The 15904-nt window shown below is 46.3% G+C and overlaps 1 protein-coding gene across 7 annotated transcripts in view; it reads right to left on the minus strand.

The window, feature by feature from the left end:
* Positions 1-15904, minus strand: part of ZHX2 (zinc fingers and homeoboxes 2) — an 80712-nt gene that overhangs the window by 1905 nt on the left and 62903 nt on the right. For all 7 annotated transcript variants that reach the window (XM_072851950.1, XM_072851954.1, XM_072851956.1 and 4 more), the window contains one exon: positions 4710-7400. In XM_072851950.1, the coding sequence (XP_072708051.1) occupies positions 4714-7212 (2499 nt within the window). In that variant the 5' untranslated portion in view covers positions 7213-7400 and the 3' untranslated portion in view covers positions 4710-4713. The remainder of the gene's footprint in view (positions 1-4709; positions 7401-15904) is intronic.

The following is a 15904-nucleotide window of genomic DNA, read 5'->3' on the forward strand; positions in this document are numbered from 1 at the left end:
CCCAGCGCAGAGCAAGGGCTTTATCACAAGGATAACGTTCAGCATGTTTTTCCCCATTGCGGTGTAAACGTGCAGGAAGTGCAAGCACCCACTCAAGGCTGGAGCTGCACGCAGTAGCACAAGGTGGCTTTCCTGCACCATCCTTCTCACCCATCCTGCAGCAGTGCTTACTGAAACATGAGCTAACCCATTATTTCACATCTTTTATGAATGTTGCTACCAGGTCTGTTATTTCCCACAAAAGCAGTGAACTCTGGCATCTGCAATGCAGAAAGCAACGTGGTTGAGCCCAGTAAAAGGGTATGGGCTTGCACCAACACCAAAGGCAAAAGTCCTCCCTGTCCTTGCAACCTTTCCTCAAACAGCCCCCTGCTCCTCCTAACTCATTGGAAAATTTTAATTGCTGTGTTGGGTTTTGCTTCCCCCTCTGAAGTCCTTCAGCGCGTTACAGCTTGGGTCTCCAACACACCCTTCAGCCTCACGCCCTGAAATGCTTTAGGGTGACCAGAGTTCTGCAAAACCCACTGGTCAATCTCATATTGACTTCAGGATGGCACCTTGGAGCTCAACACCAGTAACAGGGACTATAGCTAGCTTTATGGATGAAACCCTAAACCACAAGAAAAATGAGAACTTGGACAGAAAAGGAGGGAAACTCCAGTGCTGTTCACTTTTACCAGTTTCGGACACCAAGGAATGCACTGGGCCACCAGCAACTGAGTGATCTCAGCTCCCGCAGCGGTGCAAAAGAGGTTGGAGACACCAAAAAGACCCAGACCACCTCTGATGCCCAGTACGATGCATACAGCAGAAGCAAGGGGTGACTTCCTTCGGACTCTTTTTTTTTTTTTTCCGGTGTGCAACTCCCAGACATGGTTTTCCTTTGGCACATCTCAACACAGCAGTGGTCACAGCCATCAACAGCCAGGGCACGCATCTTCTGGGGTGTCCACCTACCTCGCTCCCACCATGAGCCATGGTGCCTACATCTTGCAGGGTTTGAGCTTAAAATGGAGGTCATGAGACAACTCTAAAAAAGAAAGTTTACGGTAGAGAAGGTGGTGGTGGTGGGGGAAAAAAGTATGCTTCTAAGAAAAAAAAAAAAAGCTCTGGACTGAGGAAATACTGATCTTGGGAAAACCCCACGGGGAGACAATGCTGTGAAGAAAGCCAGCGGTAGCTGCCAACCACTCTGGTACGCTCTGGTCCCGCTCTCATGTCTGAGCTGCAATTTGCTGTATTTAATTTAGGACCAGTTTCTGTTTGTTGGGCTTGCGCAAATGGGGACAACAGACCTAATTTTGACCCATGCTGTTGGAAGGCAGGAATATCTCTACTGATGGAAAGGGAACTAAAGCACTCTCTTGATAGAGCAGTTGGGCCTCGTTACAAGAGGCTTCATTATGCAGCATCTGGAGCATTTTCAGTGATGGCTTTAGTGCACCCTACAGCAGCCACTCAACGTCTTGAAGGCCCTGGTGCCCTACGGGGACACATCTCCCAGCCTCACTGTACAGGAAACCTGACCTGCTCTGTGGAATAAATCCGATTTTCCCAAAAGCTTCAGATACGGACTTAGTAACAGAGCCTTTTCCTAGTCCAGGGATGGTATTTCAGAGCCTGGTGTGAATCCTGCTCTTGCCGAGGCCATGTGCTCGTGAAGCTTCCACTAGCTGCAGCAGCAGCAAAATCTGCTGAACACAGATCAGTTTTGAAAAACTCAATTTTCTAAGGCATAAAGTCTGTCTAGGCTGTAACACAAATACGCCCTAATAGTTTCAGAAACTCCTAAAGCTACACACCAGAGCAGAGAGTGACCGAGATGGTCTGGAAGACCTCAGGTTTTACAGAAGCCACACACAAATTCAGCCAACAACAGGAGCATGGAGATCGATCACTGAAAAATGTTCACTTTAAACTACATACATCAAGCTGAGAAAATACGAATATCATGCAGGGTGTTTCTGCCCAATGTAGGGTTCAGCAGTGAAAGTTTCACATAATGCCTGTGGCTGCGTGAGAGTCAAGAGGAGTCCCTTGTCAGCTCTTCAGTCCACCTCTTGTGTGCAGCCAGGGCAGTGACATGACCCCTCTAAGGTACCAAGGAGTATGATGTTAGGGGGGAAAAAAAAAAAATAAAAAAATCACACTTTTATAAAACAGGCAGAAACAAGCTCTCCGTCAGCTCTTACGCAGTCTTTGTTTCTGAGTCATACCCTGGATGTCACCTAAGATAAGACCTTGTTAATGTAACACCAAAGTTTTAGTTAAAAATTATGTGAGATAGGCTTCACAAAGATAAGAGTGAAAGCTTATCCTGAAGGAAAAAGGAGCCAGTAGCTGGGATTTTACCATCGGTCCCATCAGTGTGGGGTATAAAGCTTCCAGCTTTTGTGTCACGCCTGTGACAATGCCTCCATACAGGCAATGGAGCAGGCACTTGCGTTTCTGGGCTGAGACTTAAGGGAGAATAAAGGAAAATGAAAAAGACTTCAGGCTTTTGTCAAGTCCTCAGGCCAGCATGCTGAGAAATGGGCAAAAAGAAGAGGACAAAATGGTCTTCTGATCTTACTGCACGGTCTTCGCAGTGGAAGCCCTGCTCCAGTGCATCTCTTCTCAGTACGTGTGTATTTTACAACCAGCCACCAGAAAGCTCCTCATCAAAAGAATAACCCAGTGCAAGTTTAACAGAGATCAAAGTTGTTATTAAAATTCCTCTCTGATAACACTTGAGCACCTCCACAGCCCTAGAGCTTTACAGCCAGCACCTGGGCCAGGGCACGAAGGCAGGAGGTTCACCCCAACATACCCTATGCTGCTCGCAAGCACGAAAACGCAGGCACCAAACCTACGCTGCTGGAAGAGGGCTGTTGCAGAGCTTGGTTTCATGGTACAAAAGGTTTGTAAGAAACAGTGGTTTCAGGCAACCCTCCCTCTCCTGCCCTGCTCCCCATTCCCTCTCCTAGCCCCTCATCTGCTCCCCCTCCTCAGTACGAATGTTTATAGCTGGAAGGGGGAAGTGACCTGGAATAAGAAGCCCGGGAAAAAAAAATAAATCCCACAATGCATTTATTCATCGCGCATTTGATTTTAAAAGGCAGATCAGATCCTGGCTCTCCTTTCTTATGTGGCTGCACAACAGTGGCACCCCAGCGTGCCTCCGGCAGATGTTGCCATGTCCTTCCTCCTTTCATCTCTGCCTCTGCCACACAGGTAACACAATCTGCTCCTCGCATCCCTAATTACCAACTCCTGCAAGCATAACACAGGACAGTGCCTTGCATTGCAGTCTGGAGCTTTAAGATACTTTGTGATACAGATGCTGTGATAACATTTCTCAAAATTGGCTGACACAATTCGTAGTTCATAATAAAACCACTGCAGGGTTTCCCTTTTCAATGTCCAGGAGACTTTTGGACAAGTATTGTACAAGGAGAAAGTGGAGGGCTCTAGGCTAACTGGCGGGGCTTGCTAAGAAAAACTGCACCTCTGCAACAGATAGTAGTTCAGTTCAAGTCCTGCCAGCTGCAACAGTAAAAGTCTTCAGTGCAAGTGTGGAGGAACTTCTATCAGTCCTGGCTTTTGTATTTCCTTTTTTTTTTTTTTAAATTTTTGTATTTTTTTTAAAGAAATGCTTAAGTATATTATACTTATTACACACCAGGAAACTACTAACTCTTTCTAAAATAGGTGTTCTCTCACTGTGGTTGTTAATGCAGGGTGCTGAACTTTCTGTAGGATAAGTTCTAGCTTAAGGAGACTCCAGTTCGGGGGAGAGAGACTGAACACAAAATGTTACAGGCTCCAGTGAATTCAATTCAACATGCAAGTCAAGAAATGCTGACAGTGCTTCCTCCAAGTTTATACCTATGCAACTGTGATCAGAAACAGGCTTCAGGTCTCCAAATAACACGTCCTTTCACATTGTGAAAGATCATAGAAAACTCCCTTAAAGAAAGGCCCTGCAGCTTGCTTTTAAATTCAAGATCTTGTGAAGAAGAGCTGCTAAAACACCCACACAGCTTAGTCTGGGGCACTTCACAAGCCTCTCGAGTGAGCAAGCAGAACAAAGCAAGGTTGGAGACAGTTTTCACCTGCAAGAGGAAGAGAGCACATTTGCATGAGCCACTTCAGTCCCCACATCTTTCTTTTTTTTTTTTTTGCTTGCTGTTGCATAAAGAAGCATCTCTGTCCTGGGCCCTTCACCCAGTGACCTTTTATTCTGAGCAGGGCAGGATGCTGCAAAGGAAGGACCTGAGGTGCAAAAGCAGGCACAGCCTCTATTCACAGGAGACCAATGATCTGTTAGCAAGGGGGATATTAGCAATTAGTGTTACTTACTATTTCTTTGCATGGCTTAGCTGGTATGTTTTACATCAAGCGCTGCAGAGGTTACACAAGTCATTTAAAGGCGGAAAGTTTAAGGTTTAATCACTTATTGCCCCCCCAAAAACCCCAAAAACCTCCCTTATCCAGGACTTGACCCACAAGGAGACAAGAAACAAGGCAAACGGCACTAACCCCTCCCCTACCATGCAGTTGCTTTAATTTACAAGCAGGATGGGTCTCCCTTTTGTTCAGGCATCCAGCAGGCACAAGGATCCGGCAGGGATGGGCTCCAGGGATTTATACTGAAGAGGGGCTACAGGATGCTGGAAGCACACCCAGACAGAGGCAGGCTCAGAGAAACAGGGCACCATCAGCATTACCTGTCTATACGTGGGAATTGTCTCCAGATATACTTTCAGAGTCAAAGTCCGCCAGCTCTGCCTGGCCTTCGGGTGCCGTTTGGCTCCAGCTGTCCGTACAGTCCGATGCAGCGTCATCCTCACCCACTGTCACCTCCACCCAGTTGACCTCTGCCGGCTCCTCGTTCTCCTCGCTGCCATGGCCGTCGTGGCTGTTGCACTCCAACCTGTCTGTACCCTCCGCTTGATTCCCCAACAAAGAGTCTTTCAGTGGTTTGCAGTCTCTTTTTGCTCTCACCACTAGTTTCCCCCCATTCTCTTCATTCAGTTTTTTATGCTCCTGGTAATGCTGCCGAGACATCTCATTACCATTCTTTGGACTCTCGATGTGTTTTGATCCCTTTTTCTGGCTTTGCTCGTTATGACCATCAACAACGTACTGCTTCTGGTACTGGTCAATCCATTTAAGCGACCCCGTTCTTAGTGAAGACCGGTTTTCCTTGAACCAGCGAACTATTTCAGTTCTTGTGAGCCCGGTCTGAGATGCTAACTGGTCATACTCCTGGGGTGATGGCCACTGGGTCCTTGCAAATGTGCTTTTCAGTAGATGAATCTGCTCTTGGGTTTTCTTAAATGTGGTGGAGGACCCAGATAAAGCACCAGGGAGCTGGGAGCTACTCAGCAGTTCTGCCTGGCTTATTGCACCATTGGGAGTTCCTTGTTCTTTAATTTTTCTGTATGATCCCATTGAGTCCAAGACAGCTTGCTCCATGCTGTCCCTTATCTTTCTCCGCTCAGAAAACCATGAATCTATCTCTCTCCTACTCAGCTTAGTCTCCACTCGAAGCCTGTCCAATTCTCCTTGGGTAGGAAAAGAGCATCTTAGGAAACTCTCCTCAAGGGCCTTAAGCTGCTCTTGGGTTTTCTCTTTGAATCTCTGGGGAGTAAAATCTGTGTATGGGTGAAATGAACGGCCATGTCGACCAGCTGAAGGTGCTATTTGATCTTTCCCTAAAGCATCGCCAGGGATGTGCACAATGCCTCTTTGACTTCTGTACCTGTGGTCACTGAACCACTTCTTGATCTCACTCCTGGAAAGACCCGTTGCCTCTATCAGCCGATAGACTTCCGCATCATCGGGAAACTGGCTTGCCATGAAACTAGCCTTCAGCTCTGCTATCTGCTCCTTTGTCTTTTTTCGCTCACTGGCTGGCGTCAGTGGTACAGCAGTCAACTTGGCAGGAATCTCAGGCACCTGAACTACGTGAGGACGCTTGGCCTCTGGGGCACTTGACAAGGTCTGTATCGTCCTCTTTTGCCCCTGGTTTGGGGCAACAGCAAGTGTAATTGGTGAACAGGAAACAGTTGAACCATTTGACACGGGAGTCAAAACCAGACCGGTCTGGCCCAGTATCTGACAAGGCAAAGCTGTCTGGATGATGGGCTGGGGCATTTTTGCAGTTGTCAAAGGAGCCGGCAGGACAGTGATGGTTTGGGGAACTGCCTGGATAGTACCATTGAACATCTTCTTTCTTGCCTCCTCCACTTCTTCAGGAGACCAACTTATACCATGCTTCAAACGTTGCGTAGCAAACCAGATTCGGATTTGTTCTTCTGGATGTTTTGACGCTGCTGTCAACCACGACAACTCTGCTTGCGTTGGGTAAGGAAATTTATTAAAGGAGTTGATCATGGTTGCATTAGTGTCCAGTGCAGAGTTGTATTTGGTACTGTTCAGAGGTACTGGGACCTTGGGGACAAGGTTAATATTTGGTGGCAGCTGTACAGAGGGCATAACATGGGCTAACACATCATGGAGAAGGTCTCCATTTATACAAGCAATAGCTTCAGTGGCTTCAGTTATGATGCGGGGGAGAGTGCCATCCACAGGGTTTTCCGTAACTCCCTCTTCTGGCTTTTTGGGACCCTTCTTGGTTTCCACTTTAGGCTTTCCCAGTTTCATCATTGGTGTTTTACTTGCATTAATTCCCCCATGAAGTGAATCATCACACTCTGCATTTTCTGGCCCACTGCTTGCGACAGTGACATCATTAGTGGTAGTCTCAATGGACTGCTCTAAAACAGTCTGATTATTGCGTTTAATTAATTTCAGTTTAAAGTTAGTCTCTCCCGGGTGGTATTTTGTGTTGTGGTCAGATAAAGAATCGTATTTTTTGGTGGTGAAGTTGCATTCAGCACAGACATACAGGGGGTTGAGAATGACATTTGGATGCTGAGTGTCAACATGCTCTGTAAATTCATTTAAGTTTTGTGTTGAGTAAGGGCAGTATTTACACTCATAACCACCCTGGGGTTTCTTAGACTGATTTTCAGCTGGGGGCTTTGCCTCAACCACTTCGCAGTCCTTGACTGAGCTTTCTGAAGGCCAATTTTTTTTAAAGTCCTGCTGCAGTGCACCAGCCCCCTTCTCTTTAGGAGCCTCTACACCCTCAGCGCCTTCCTGCTCCATGACTTCAGAAGTTCGCACCATACAGGGAGTTGTTGACTTTCTTTTGCTAGCCATGGCATCCACTGGCAGCGGGCTGTCGTCCCAAATGGTGGCTTTTTTTGACAGGGTGAGCAATCAACTCAGAAGATCTTGCAAGTGGCTCCAACCTTCCTTGATTATTTTACTCTGTTGTGTTTAATGAAGAATTTCCACCCCGGCTGTGACCATCAGCTCCACCAGCAGACCTGCCAGTTGCATGACACCTGTGAAACAAAGCACACATCATTAGGCACTGATCTGTAAAACACAGATTTAGCAGAAAGCCACAGCTCAAGATATGTGCATTTACAAGGCCATTTTGGACAATGCTGAACTCCTCCTCCTCGCCATCCCCGTCATCAACTTAAGAATCAAAAATCTTCCCACAACGAATAAAAGCAGTGGATAATTCACAATGAAGCGCGCCACAGGTAGAAAATGGCTTTGAAACAAACAGGATGAACAGACACAGGATTTTAATCTCCACTATACTCAATGTGTTTAGCTGGAGAAGAAAGAAGATACCGCTATAAATACTGTATCTTTTTATAGAAGCTGCAGTTTCTATTAATTATTATTTTGAAGCCTGCAGATTTGAAATTGAGTGTGATTTATATTAAGTTTAATTACTTCCCACTGTCACTTACCTTGTAAATATGTCTACTAAATGACTGTGGTTACTAATGATGGGTGATTTCTAAATAAAGCTATAGGGCCTGCCTTGGTTGTGAAAGTAAAGGCAGAAAGAAGAGTTAATGCAAATCAACATTTTCAAAGGTCTGTGTCTTGAGGAGAGGTGGGTTCAAAGAAACTGCAGCAGATCTATGGAGGCCTATCAAGTCTTTTCTGGAACAAAAGTTTCCTTAAAACACCACTTTTCACTCAATATTGACAGAGATAGCTAGCAAAGGTCACAGAAACCCTTAGATCCCTTTTAAACAGGGTCCCTTCCTGTGACCCTGCTGATATTCCCATCAAGCTCTGATCTGTGCACTTCACTCCCTACAGAATTTAAAAAAAAAAATTTCCGTTTTTAAGCATGATTCATATGTCGAAGTGGTTTTGGAAGTTCCCAAATGTAAGAATTCTGTAAAACATATTTTTAAAAGGATCTGAGGTCAACATCAGTCAGCACAACCACAAAGGAAAACTACACCAGGTGTCTTAAAATCTACCTGCACTCATTGGGGTGAGTGGAAGGAGGGGAAATTAATTGTCATAACAGGCATCAATAAAAAAAACCTGATGTCAATCTCCTATTTGAGAAGATGCCTTTTCTAATCAATGCTTGACTCCAATTTGCTACTCTTCCTGATCAGATGGCCTCTGGATTCATAATATTTTCAGGCGTGATGGAAAACTCATCTTTTACAATCAAGGAGTACTTGGGATGGGTTGGGGGAGGCACCAGGGTTTACAAACTGGAGGAGGATGGAAAGTGGACATTTGCAGCGTAGGTAAGACCTGCATTGTTTTTTTAGAAGCGTATTAAATGAAGAATCTGAACTAGAGATCTAATGAAAGATGTCCCTGCCCATGGCAAGGGGGTTGGACCAGACGATCTTTAAAGGTCCCTTCCAACCCAAACCATTCTGTGATTCTATGATCTCATGTCTAACCAAACACAGATTTTCTCATTGTGAAACTTGTAAATAACGAGCTGCGTCCAGTACCCAGCAGACATGAAGATCAAACAAGATAAAAATCCCACTGCAGTTACATCTGGACACATCCAACATCAGCAGACAGTTTATAACCACCTCAGTGCTGTCCCTGAACCTGCTCCTCTCACTTCTGCATTGGCACGAGAGCCAGAAATAGTCGCTGTATAAGTGGCCGCTAACTTCTCAGTTCTGTTTGCAGCTGATGAATACTTTGCAAGTCTCTAGAGCATATTTCTGCTACTCTGCCCATCACAGATCATACCACTCCTGTATATATGGAAACTCAAAATGATGTACTGCCAGAGGAAGCAGCTCCAGCTGGGGATAAGAGTAGCGATGGCAGCTTCCAGCTCCATGTACTCAAAACCCAGCATGAAGCAACTCTCCATACATGAAGCACTTCATACATGAATTCTCCACGAAGCAGCTTCGCAGATAAGGCTCTCATGAAATGCAAGCTGTGAAATGCTAAACACACAGCACGAAGGAGATGCTGTGCAGAGATGCTATTTGTTATATTGCAGATGTGCCAGTGTAACCGCACGGTGCTCTGCGTTCACAGTCACCACCACCTCTGCACCTCCCAGCCCCAGAGACCAGGGATGCTCCCGCGCACTCGCTCCAATTCGGTGAAGCACTGGAGCATCTGGTTGACTTTCAAGGGTGCATTTAAGCTCCGGGCATTTCTCTGGGAAATGGGGCATCTTTGCTCAGCTCCATGAAACAGGGATAGGGCTGCCCGTGGGCTTAGGGCTCTGCCTCAAACATCTGGCTCGGTCAGGATGACAAAGTACCATTTCCCTCTAACCTGCGATCACCAACATTGTCATTGTCATTCCCCAAAGCATTAGCACCTCTGAGCTTTTCCTCTTCTGTTTTCTTCTTTCCCCTCTCCCTTTTAATAATAAAGCAAGCAGATGAACAGTGGAACAAATGATGCCTGTCTTTCTACAGATTTATGCTGACTGACCTTTAAACTGGATTGCACTGAATATTCTCTATTATTTCCACATATTCCTTCAAAATTCCCTTCTACTTCCCCTCACAATCGTTCTCCCGCAGACTATTTTGGCTGCGATCTGTGGCTTGCTGTGTCCCACTGCAAACAGGATCAGAAGTTAGAGACAAACATGCAACTGTCCAAACACCCATCTTCCTGGCCACCCATTTTTAATGATGCTGGCAGAGAATTAATTATCTTTGAAGCTTCTTCCCATGTAACAAATCTGTCTGAAACGGGCCAAAAGGTGTGAGAAGGGGGCAGAATGGGCTGTGTACACCTGGCTGCTGCCGGAAATAGGGTGAAGGTGATCAGGTCACCTCACTCTACCCTGCGGATCCCACTGCGCTAGCAACTGATTTTCACAGACGAGGGAAGGGAGGCACAAGGCAGCACCCTGGGAATGGGTGGAGGAGATGAGGACAGAGCCACGGCTCCTGGGATGCTCCTCTGCGGCTCGCTCTCCTTCCCAGGCCACACAACTGCACCTAATGGTCTGCTCCTTTTCTGGTGTATGACCTTCTGCAAAATTCATGTGGCAACATCACCAAAAGGAAGAAAAATCAAAAGACATCAAAGACAGAGCAAGGCTTATTTATATTTCACTGAACGCAGCCCCCCCTCTCCCCCCCCAAAGAAGAAAGAGCTAAGAACAAAAAGACAAAGGAATGGGATGGAAGAGAGAGTGGAGAATGAGAAACAGCTAGGTTACAACTTTGGATCAATCAAAGGTTTCTTAAAAGTCAGACTAAATGTTTTGAATTCCCCATTCTCTGGAAGCTCAGCGAGCTCTCTGCTACATCGGGTTGCTGTGCTGAGCTCCCACCTCTCCTGGGGACATGGGGATCAGCCCCAAGCAAGGATGCTCTGATACAGAAGAAGGGCCAAGGTACCTCCAAAACAGATAGAAATGGGTGGGTGCATGAAAAATTCTGTCTGCTACAGTTTTACTAGAAAATTGTACAGATTTTTGCTTCTGTTCTCTTCCATGTCCTATTCCACCAGTGTTTTCTTGTATTTCTAACTGCTGTTTTGATAACTCTATGCTCTGAATAGTTTTTCTGCCACACAAGAATCATTATCCACCGTAGAAATCAAGCCCAAGTCAAATGCTTCTTTTTGGAGGTCAGCAACAAAACAAATGGGCTTCAGTCCAAGACATGCAATTTTGGGAAGCAGGGGAAGACCATGACCAGCCAGAGACCATCTTGTCCCTTCAACCTGTGTCCTGAAAGAGGGGGAGGAAACGAGACCCAACACTTGTATGAGTGAGGAGAGTTTACTGGGACTTCCAAGGCACAGCCCCTCCAGGACCTTGGTAAGGTTGTCATTTGCGATAAATCAATACACAGTTGCTACGGAGGACGTACCCCCCCCCCCCCATGGGACATCTCCAGGAGCCGCACCATGTACGTTTGCCACATCTCATCCGAGGACATCAGAGAAAGCACCAGGAGCATCTCACAGCTTTCAAACACGAGCTGCTTGCCAGAACATCAAAGCCCCAGCAGACAGCTTTAAATAGACGGCATGGTTCCTGACAAAGCTGCTAAATGATGCCGCTTCATCTCCTCTGACTCGGGAGTGAGGCAGCTCTCCTGGGCGGTCGGTCCACTGGAGTTCAGCAGGCAGGGGAAAACACAAACCTGACCCCACAAACCTCTAGATTTCACCTGCAGATGGCTGATCCTCCAGCTAGCAACGACTCCCAAAATTTGGTGTGTGTGTGTGTGGGGGGGGTTGGTGGGGGAGAAGTTACCCCTCAGCAACAGCAAAGGCTTCGCATCCAGCACATCACGACGGGAACCTGAGCTACACTTCATCATCTGAGTCGTGTCCATGGCACACGCATCCCTTTGAGGGACAAAACTCACATCTGATGCTCGATGAACGGGACTGCACCATGGACAGGTGAACCTCTATCCCTAAGCCAGCCTGATTCACTCTCTATGTTTCATTACAGACAGGACTCCAGACAACTGACCTCCTTTTTGGGCCGCTGCCACTGGGGGGTGCCCACAGGTGTGGGGTGGAGGGGTGCTGCCGGTGGCTGCCCTATGAGCAGCCAGTCCCCCTGGACATGGGGAGGGAAGGCAGCCCTCACCCCTCCAGCTCACCTGCCACATCTCCTGCTTGTCTTGCCATTCTTGCCATGCTGCAGGGGCTTGGGGGGGTGGGGGGGAATCAAACCACCTCTTTTTTTTTTTTTTAAACAAGCAAACACACAAAGCAGCAAAAAGCAACCAGGTAAAAAACAACAGCGCTCAGCCCCAAGCAGACAGCTGCCGTCATGAACGAGGTCCAAACCAAACCACAGAGAGACTGTGTGCAGTAACAAGAGCTTTTGCTTTGCTTTAGCAAAGCCATCCAGGATGGGAACGTACAGGTCAGAAGCAGTGCATTCTTTTTAACCTGTCTTCCCCAAAAGTGCATCACAGCAGTTACAAGTGAGGCCAGTCTGGTTTTGTTTAATTTCTGAAATTTGTTTAATTAACAAAATAACCAAGCCACAGTCCTCTGATCTTTCAAACCCCTGTTAAAATGGCTCTGGAGCGTCCAATGTGAGAACAAAGTGGAACCTAATTTGGCAACTCTGTGCACGACTGAGGAAACACCACATTTCCTACCTGGTCGCCTGGCCCCAGACTGGGGAAACTGCGGAGAACTACACAGGGAAAATAAACCATGCTTTTAGGCCTGGCTGGCACTGGAAAATGCTTGCTTGTGTAGCAATGCCACCTTCCAGCAGCAAAAGATAACTGTACAGTTCAAGCAAAGGGATGGGGGGGTCGAAAAGCTTTCTCTTTCTGAATATTGAAATCTTTTCACTCTCTGCCATGTTTCCCTTGTGCACATAGCTAGTTTTATAAACCCTCCTCCCCAAAAAGCAAATATTTGGGTAGAGACTGAACTCCTTTTCTGCACTGCTGTTCCCACATGGGCTCCTCCGAGGTGGTGGCAGAGTGGGAATTTTCCATGGCAGCTGGGACACAGCCTGGTTGCACAAAGATTGGCCAAAACTCTGCGAGCTGTGGCTGGGGAAGTGGTAGGGCAGTGGAGAGACAGGGTGAGATGCGCTCTATCTTCTCTCGTACCCCAAAACACGAGTGAGTCTGAAAAAGGCTGTCCAAAGACAACCAAATTTGAAGGGATGTCAAATTAAAAAGCAGGGAAAACCTTAACTTTGGAAGAAAGGAAAAAGCATACCAGAAATATCACCCCTCCATGCTGCATCTTGCTTCCAGCCGAGGGCTGGAAGAAAGTAATACAACAGAGGCTGAAACAGGTTGAACCCCCCACCCAGTGCAAATGGATCTTTACTTTTCACAGATATACCTTGCTTTTTTTTTAAAAACCAAACCAACCAAACAAAAAAACAGAAAGAAAAACACTTCAGTGACACTTGTGTGATTTGCCAATGAAGTCTTTCTTATTTTTCATCTCACTGCATCGTTTGCTCTGCCCTGTGCTAGCACAGAGTTCCCAGTGCCTGGCCTCTTCCGAAAATGAACAGTAGAAAAAACACCGCCACAAGAATACCTGCAAATCAGTGCAGAAATATAGGGGGTTTCACTTGCAAGGGCCAGCTCATGTTTAAAGAGGGTGGAAGCATTTTATTGCTTTGCTGCTCAGGAGCTCAGTCTCCACAAACAGCATCCTCTCTGCTACACAGGACAAGCAACAGTAAATTACGCCCTTGTGATTTAAAAATAAACAACCACCCCCACCCCCAAAAAACCCTCCCCCATGTCTGAACACGATGTTTAATATCACAAAGGTACAAACTTGTCCTTACAGCTTTCCCATGCCCCTTCCCCAGCTGTGGGATGCAGCAGGAGTAACAGGAGTTGCACAGCACAGGACCAACCAGAGCTCACTTGAAAGCACTTGAAAGTCTTTCAGTCCCTCATTTTTTTTTAGGATACTATCCCACTTATCATGCAGCAAGTGGATCTCAGCAAACCTCAACGCAGATGCCGCGCTCTGCCCTCAGATGCCAGCCAGGCCCTGCTGCCCACTGCCTTGCAAACACCGCAGGCTGCTTTTAAAGCAAAGACACCACCTGCACCAGTTTTTCCCTGAGCTGAAGAATTTACCACCCCTTCCAGGACATGTGACCAACCACACCACGATGGACATCAGTGGGTCTGTTCATTTCTAGCTAGCTTCAATGATGGTCCTCTCCCTCCCGTAATCTTCCAAGCTTGCAGGTCCCTGGGTCCCCCAGGACTCAAAAGCGCGTGTCCCTGGGAGCATCTCTGCTTTTAACACAACTCCAACCTGCACGGCTGCCCAGAAGTCATACCCATAGAGTTTAGAGCTGAGAAGAAATGAATTGATATTACTTGACAGCATCATAACCCCCCCACGACCATCTACTCTTCACCCACGAAGGCTGCAATGACACAAACACACACAGCACAGAGCAGAGCTATCATCCTGCTCCCTACCAGAGACACTGAACTCACATTCATTAATGTTGCGGTAATATTATTCTCCTACAAATCCAAGGATGAGAGGTGAGATACGCATTTCATGGTGCAAAAAAAGAACATGCCTAGGGTGATGTTTTTCCTTCCTTACAACTGTTTTTAGCATGCAGCTGCTACAGTAATATCAAAAAGCACATCAGCTAGCACAGCAAAAAAATGCTGTTGCTCTCCACTGTGATAAAACATTGCTTAATTATATGCAGGAGAATAAGCAGAAGCAAACCAGGGCAAATAATTCCTGCCTGATGGATCGGGACTGTAATGATTTGCAAAAGAAAACCACAGAAAGGCAGGCAGGTTTTGTGAACTACAGAGCAGAGCTTTTAAAACAGCATTTAAGTCAGAGCAGCCTAGAGCTCCAACACTTCTGCAGTTCTTTGTAAGCTGAATAAAACACAATTAATGGGGAGGTATACAGATCGTTACAGCAATAATTTTTGCAGACATGAAAATAAATTTGAAAGTGCTATACATTTTCAATTTGTGTATGTCGGTGTAGATATGTCTAATTAGAAAAAAACCCCATGTAGATGTTTGTAGCAGGGTGCCGTGGCCATGAGTTTTTGTCTAAAGAGAATCAGCAATTCATAATTCTTCTTTCTTCTAAGGACCAAAGGCTCACACCTTTCAAAGGCAATCAGCAAACCAAACTGCCTCCAGGACTCCTGACTCTCCCAGCAACACGTCCTGTGAAACTGGATGTCAGCACATCTGTGAACAGGGGCAGAAGCAAACCCAGGGCATATCCCACCTCTGCCTTGCACCTCTACAGCACAGTCACTGAGAGACTCTGTAAAAATACATAGATAAAACAAAAATGAGGGCTGTTGGTGGAGATGGGCTGAGGCCAGGATGAAACAGGGTTTCAAAAAGCACTAACAGTAGTAGAAAACCCTGGAGAACTGCATGCCTAAGCCAACCCATGTGAAAGCTGCCTCTTTACATTAACAGCTCAGCTGCGATGTGACCACTGCGTAGAGATAAAGAAACTTATTCTGGAAAACACAGGTATTCTGGAAAAAAAAACCAAAAACAAACCCTCTGTAGCCTTTACCAGAATAGGTTGTGTCAGGCAGTGCTGTGCAACAGGCATATTTCAGAGTACACCGCTCACAGGCTATTCTTTTGAACCAAAGTGTTCTCATTCATGCTGCTGCAAAGCCAAAGACATGGGAAAAATGGCGGGTTTTCTGTGCTGCGCTTTGTATGAAAGCAAGTGGCCAACCCCTTCCCAGAAAAGGGAAAGTTGAATATCCTGTGAATTTTCTATTATAAGTACTCATCTGCAATTGCTGGCTTGTATTTTTTTTTTCCCTTTTTAAATGCAGGCTTAAGTTTAATTGCTAAAATCTGGATTAGGCCTGATTTTAGCTTTTTTTGCTCTCTGGAAGAATAACAGAATAACCTACTCAGTATGAAAAACGTCACCTTACTTACTGGTTCATGTTCTGAATCAATATTTATATTGTAGCAACAGTCACTTGTCCCATCCAAGACAGTGGCCTTAATCTCAGGTCCAACCAGAGATGGTCCCTCTCCAGGAGGAAATGCACTAGAGCAGACAGGGCAAC

This window comes from Ciconia boyciana, chromosome 2 (genome assembly GCF_034638445.1).
Source record: "Ciconia boyciana chromosome 2, ASM3463844v1, whole genome shotgun sequence".
Lineage (NCBI taxonomy): Eukaryota > Metazoa > Chordata > Aves > Ciconiiformes > Ciconiidae > Ciconia > Ciconia boyciana.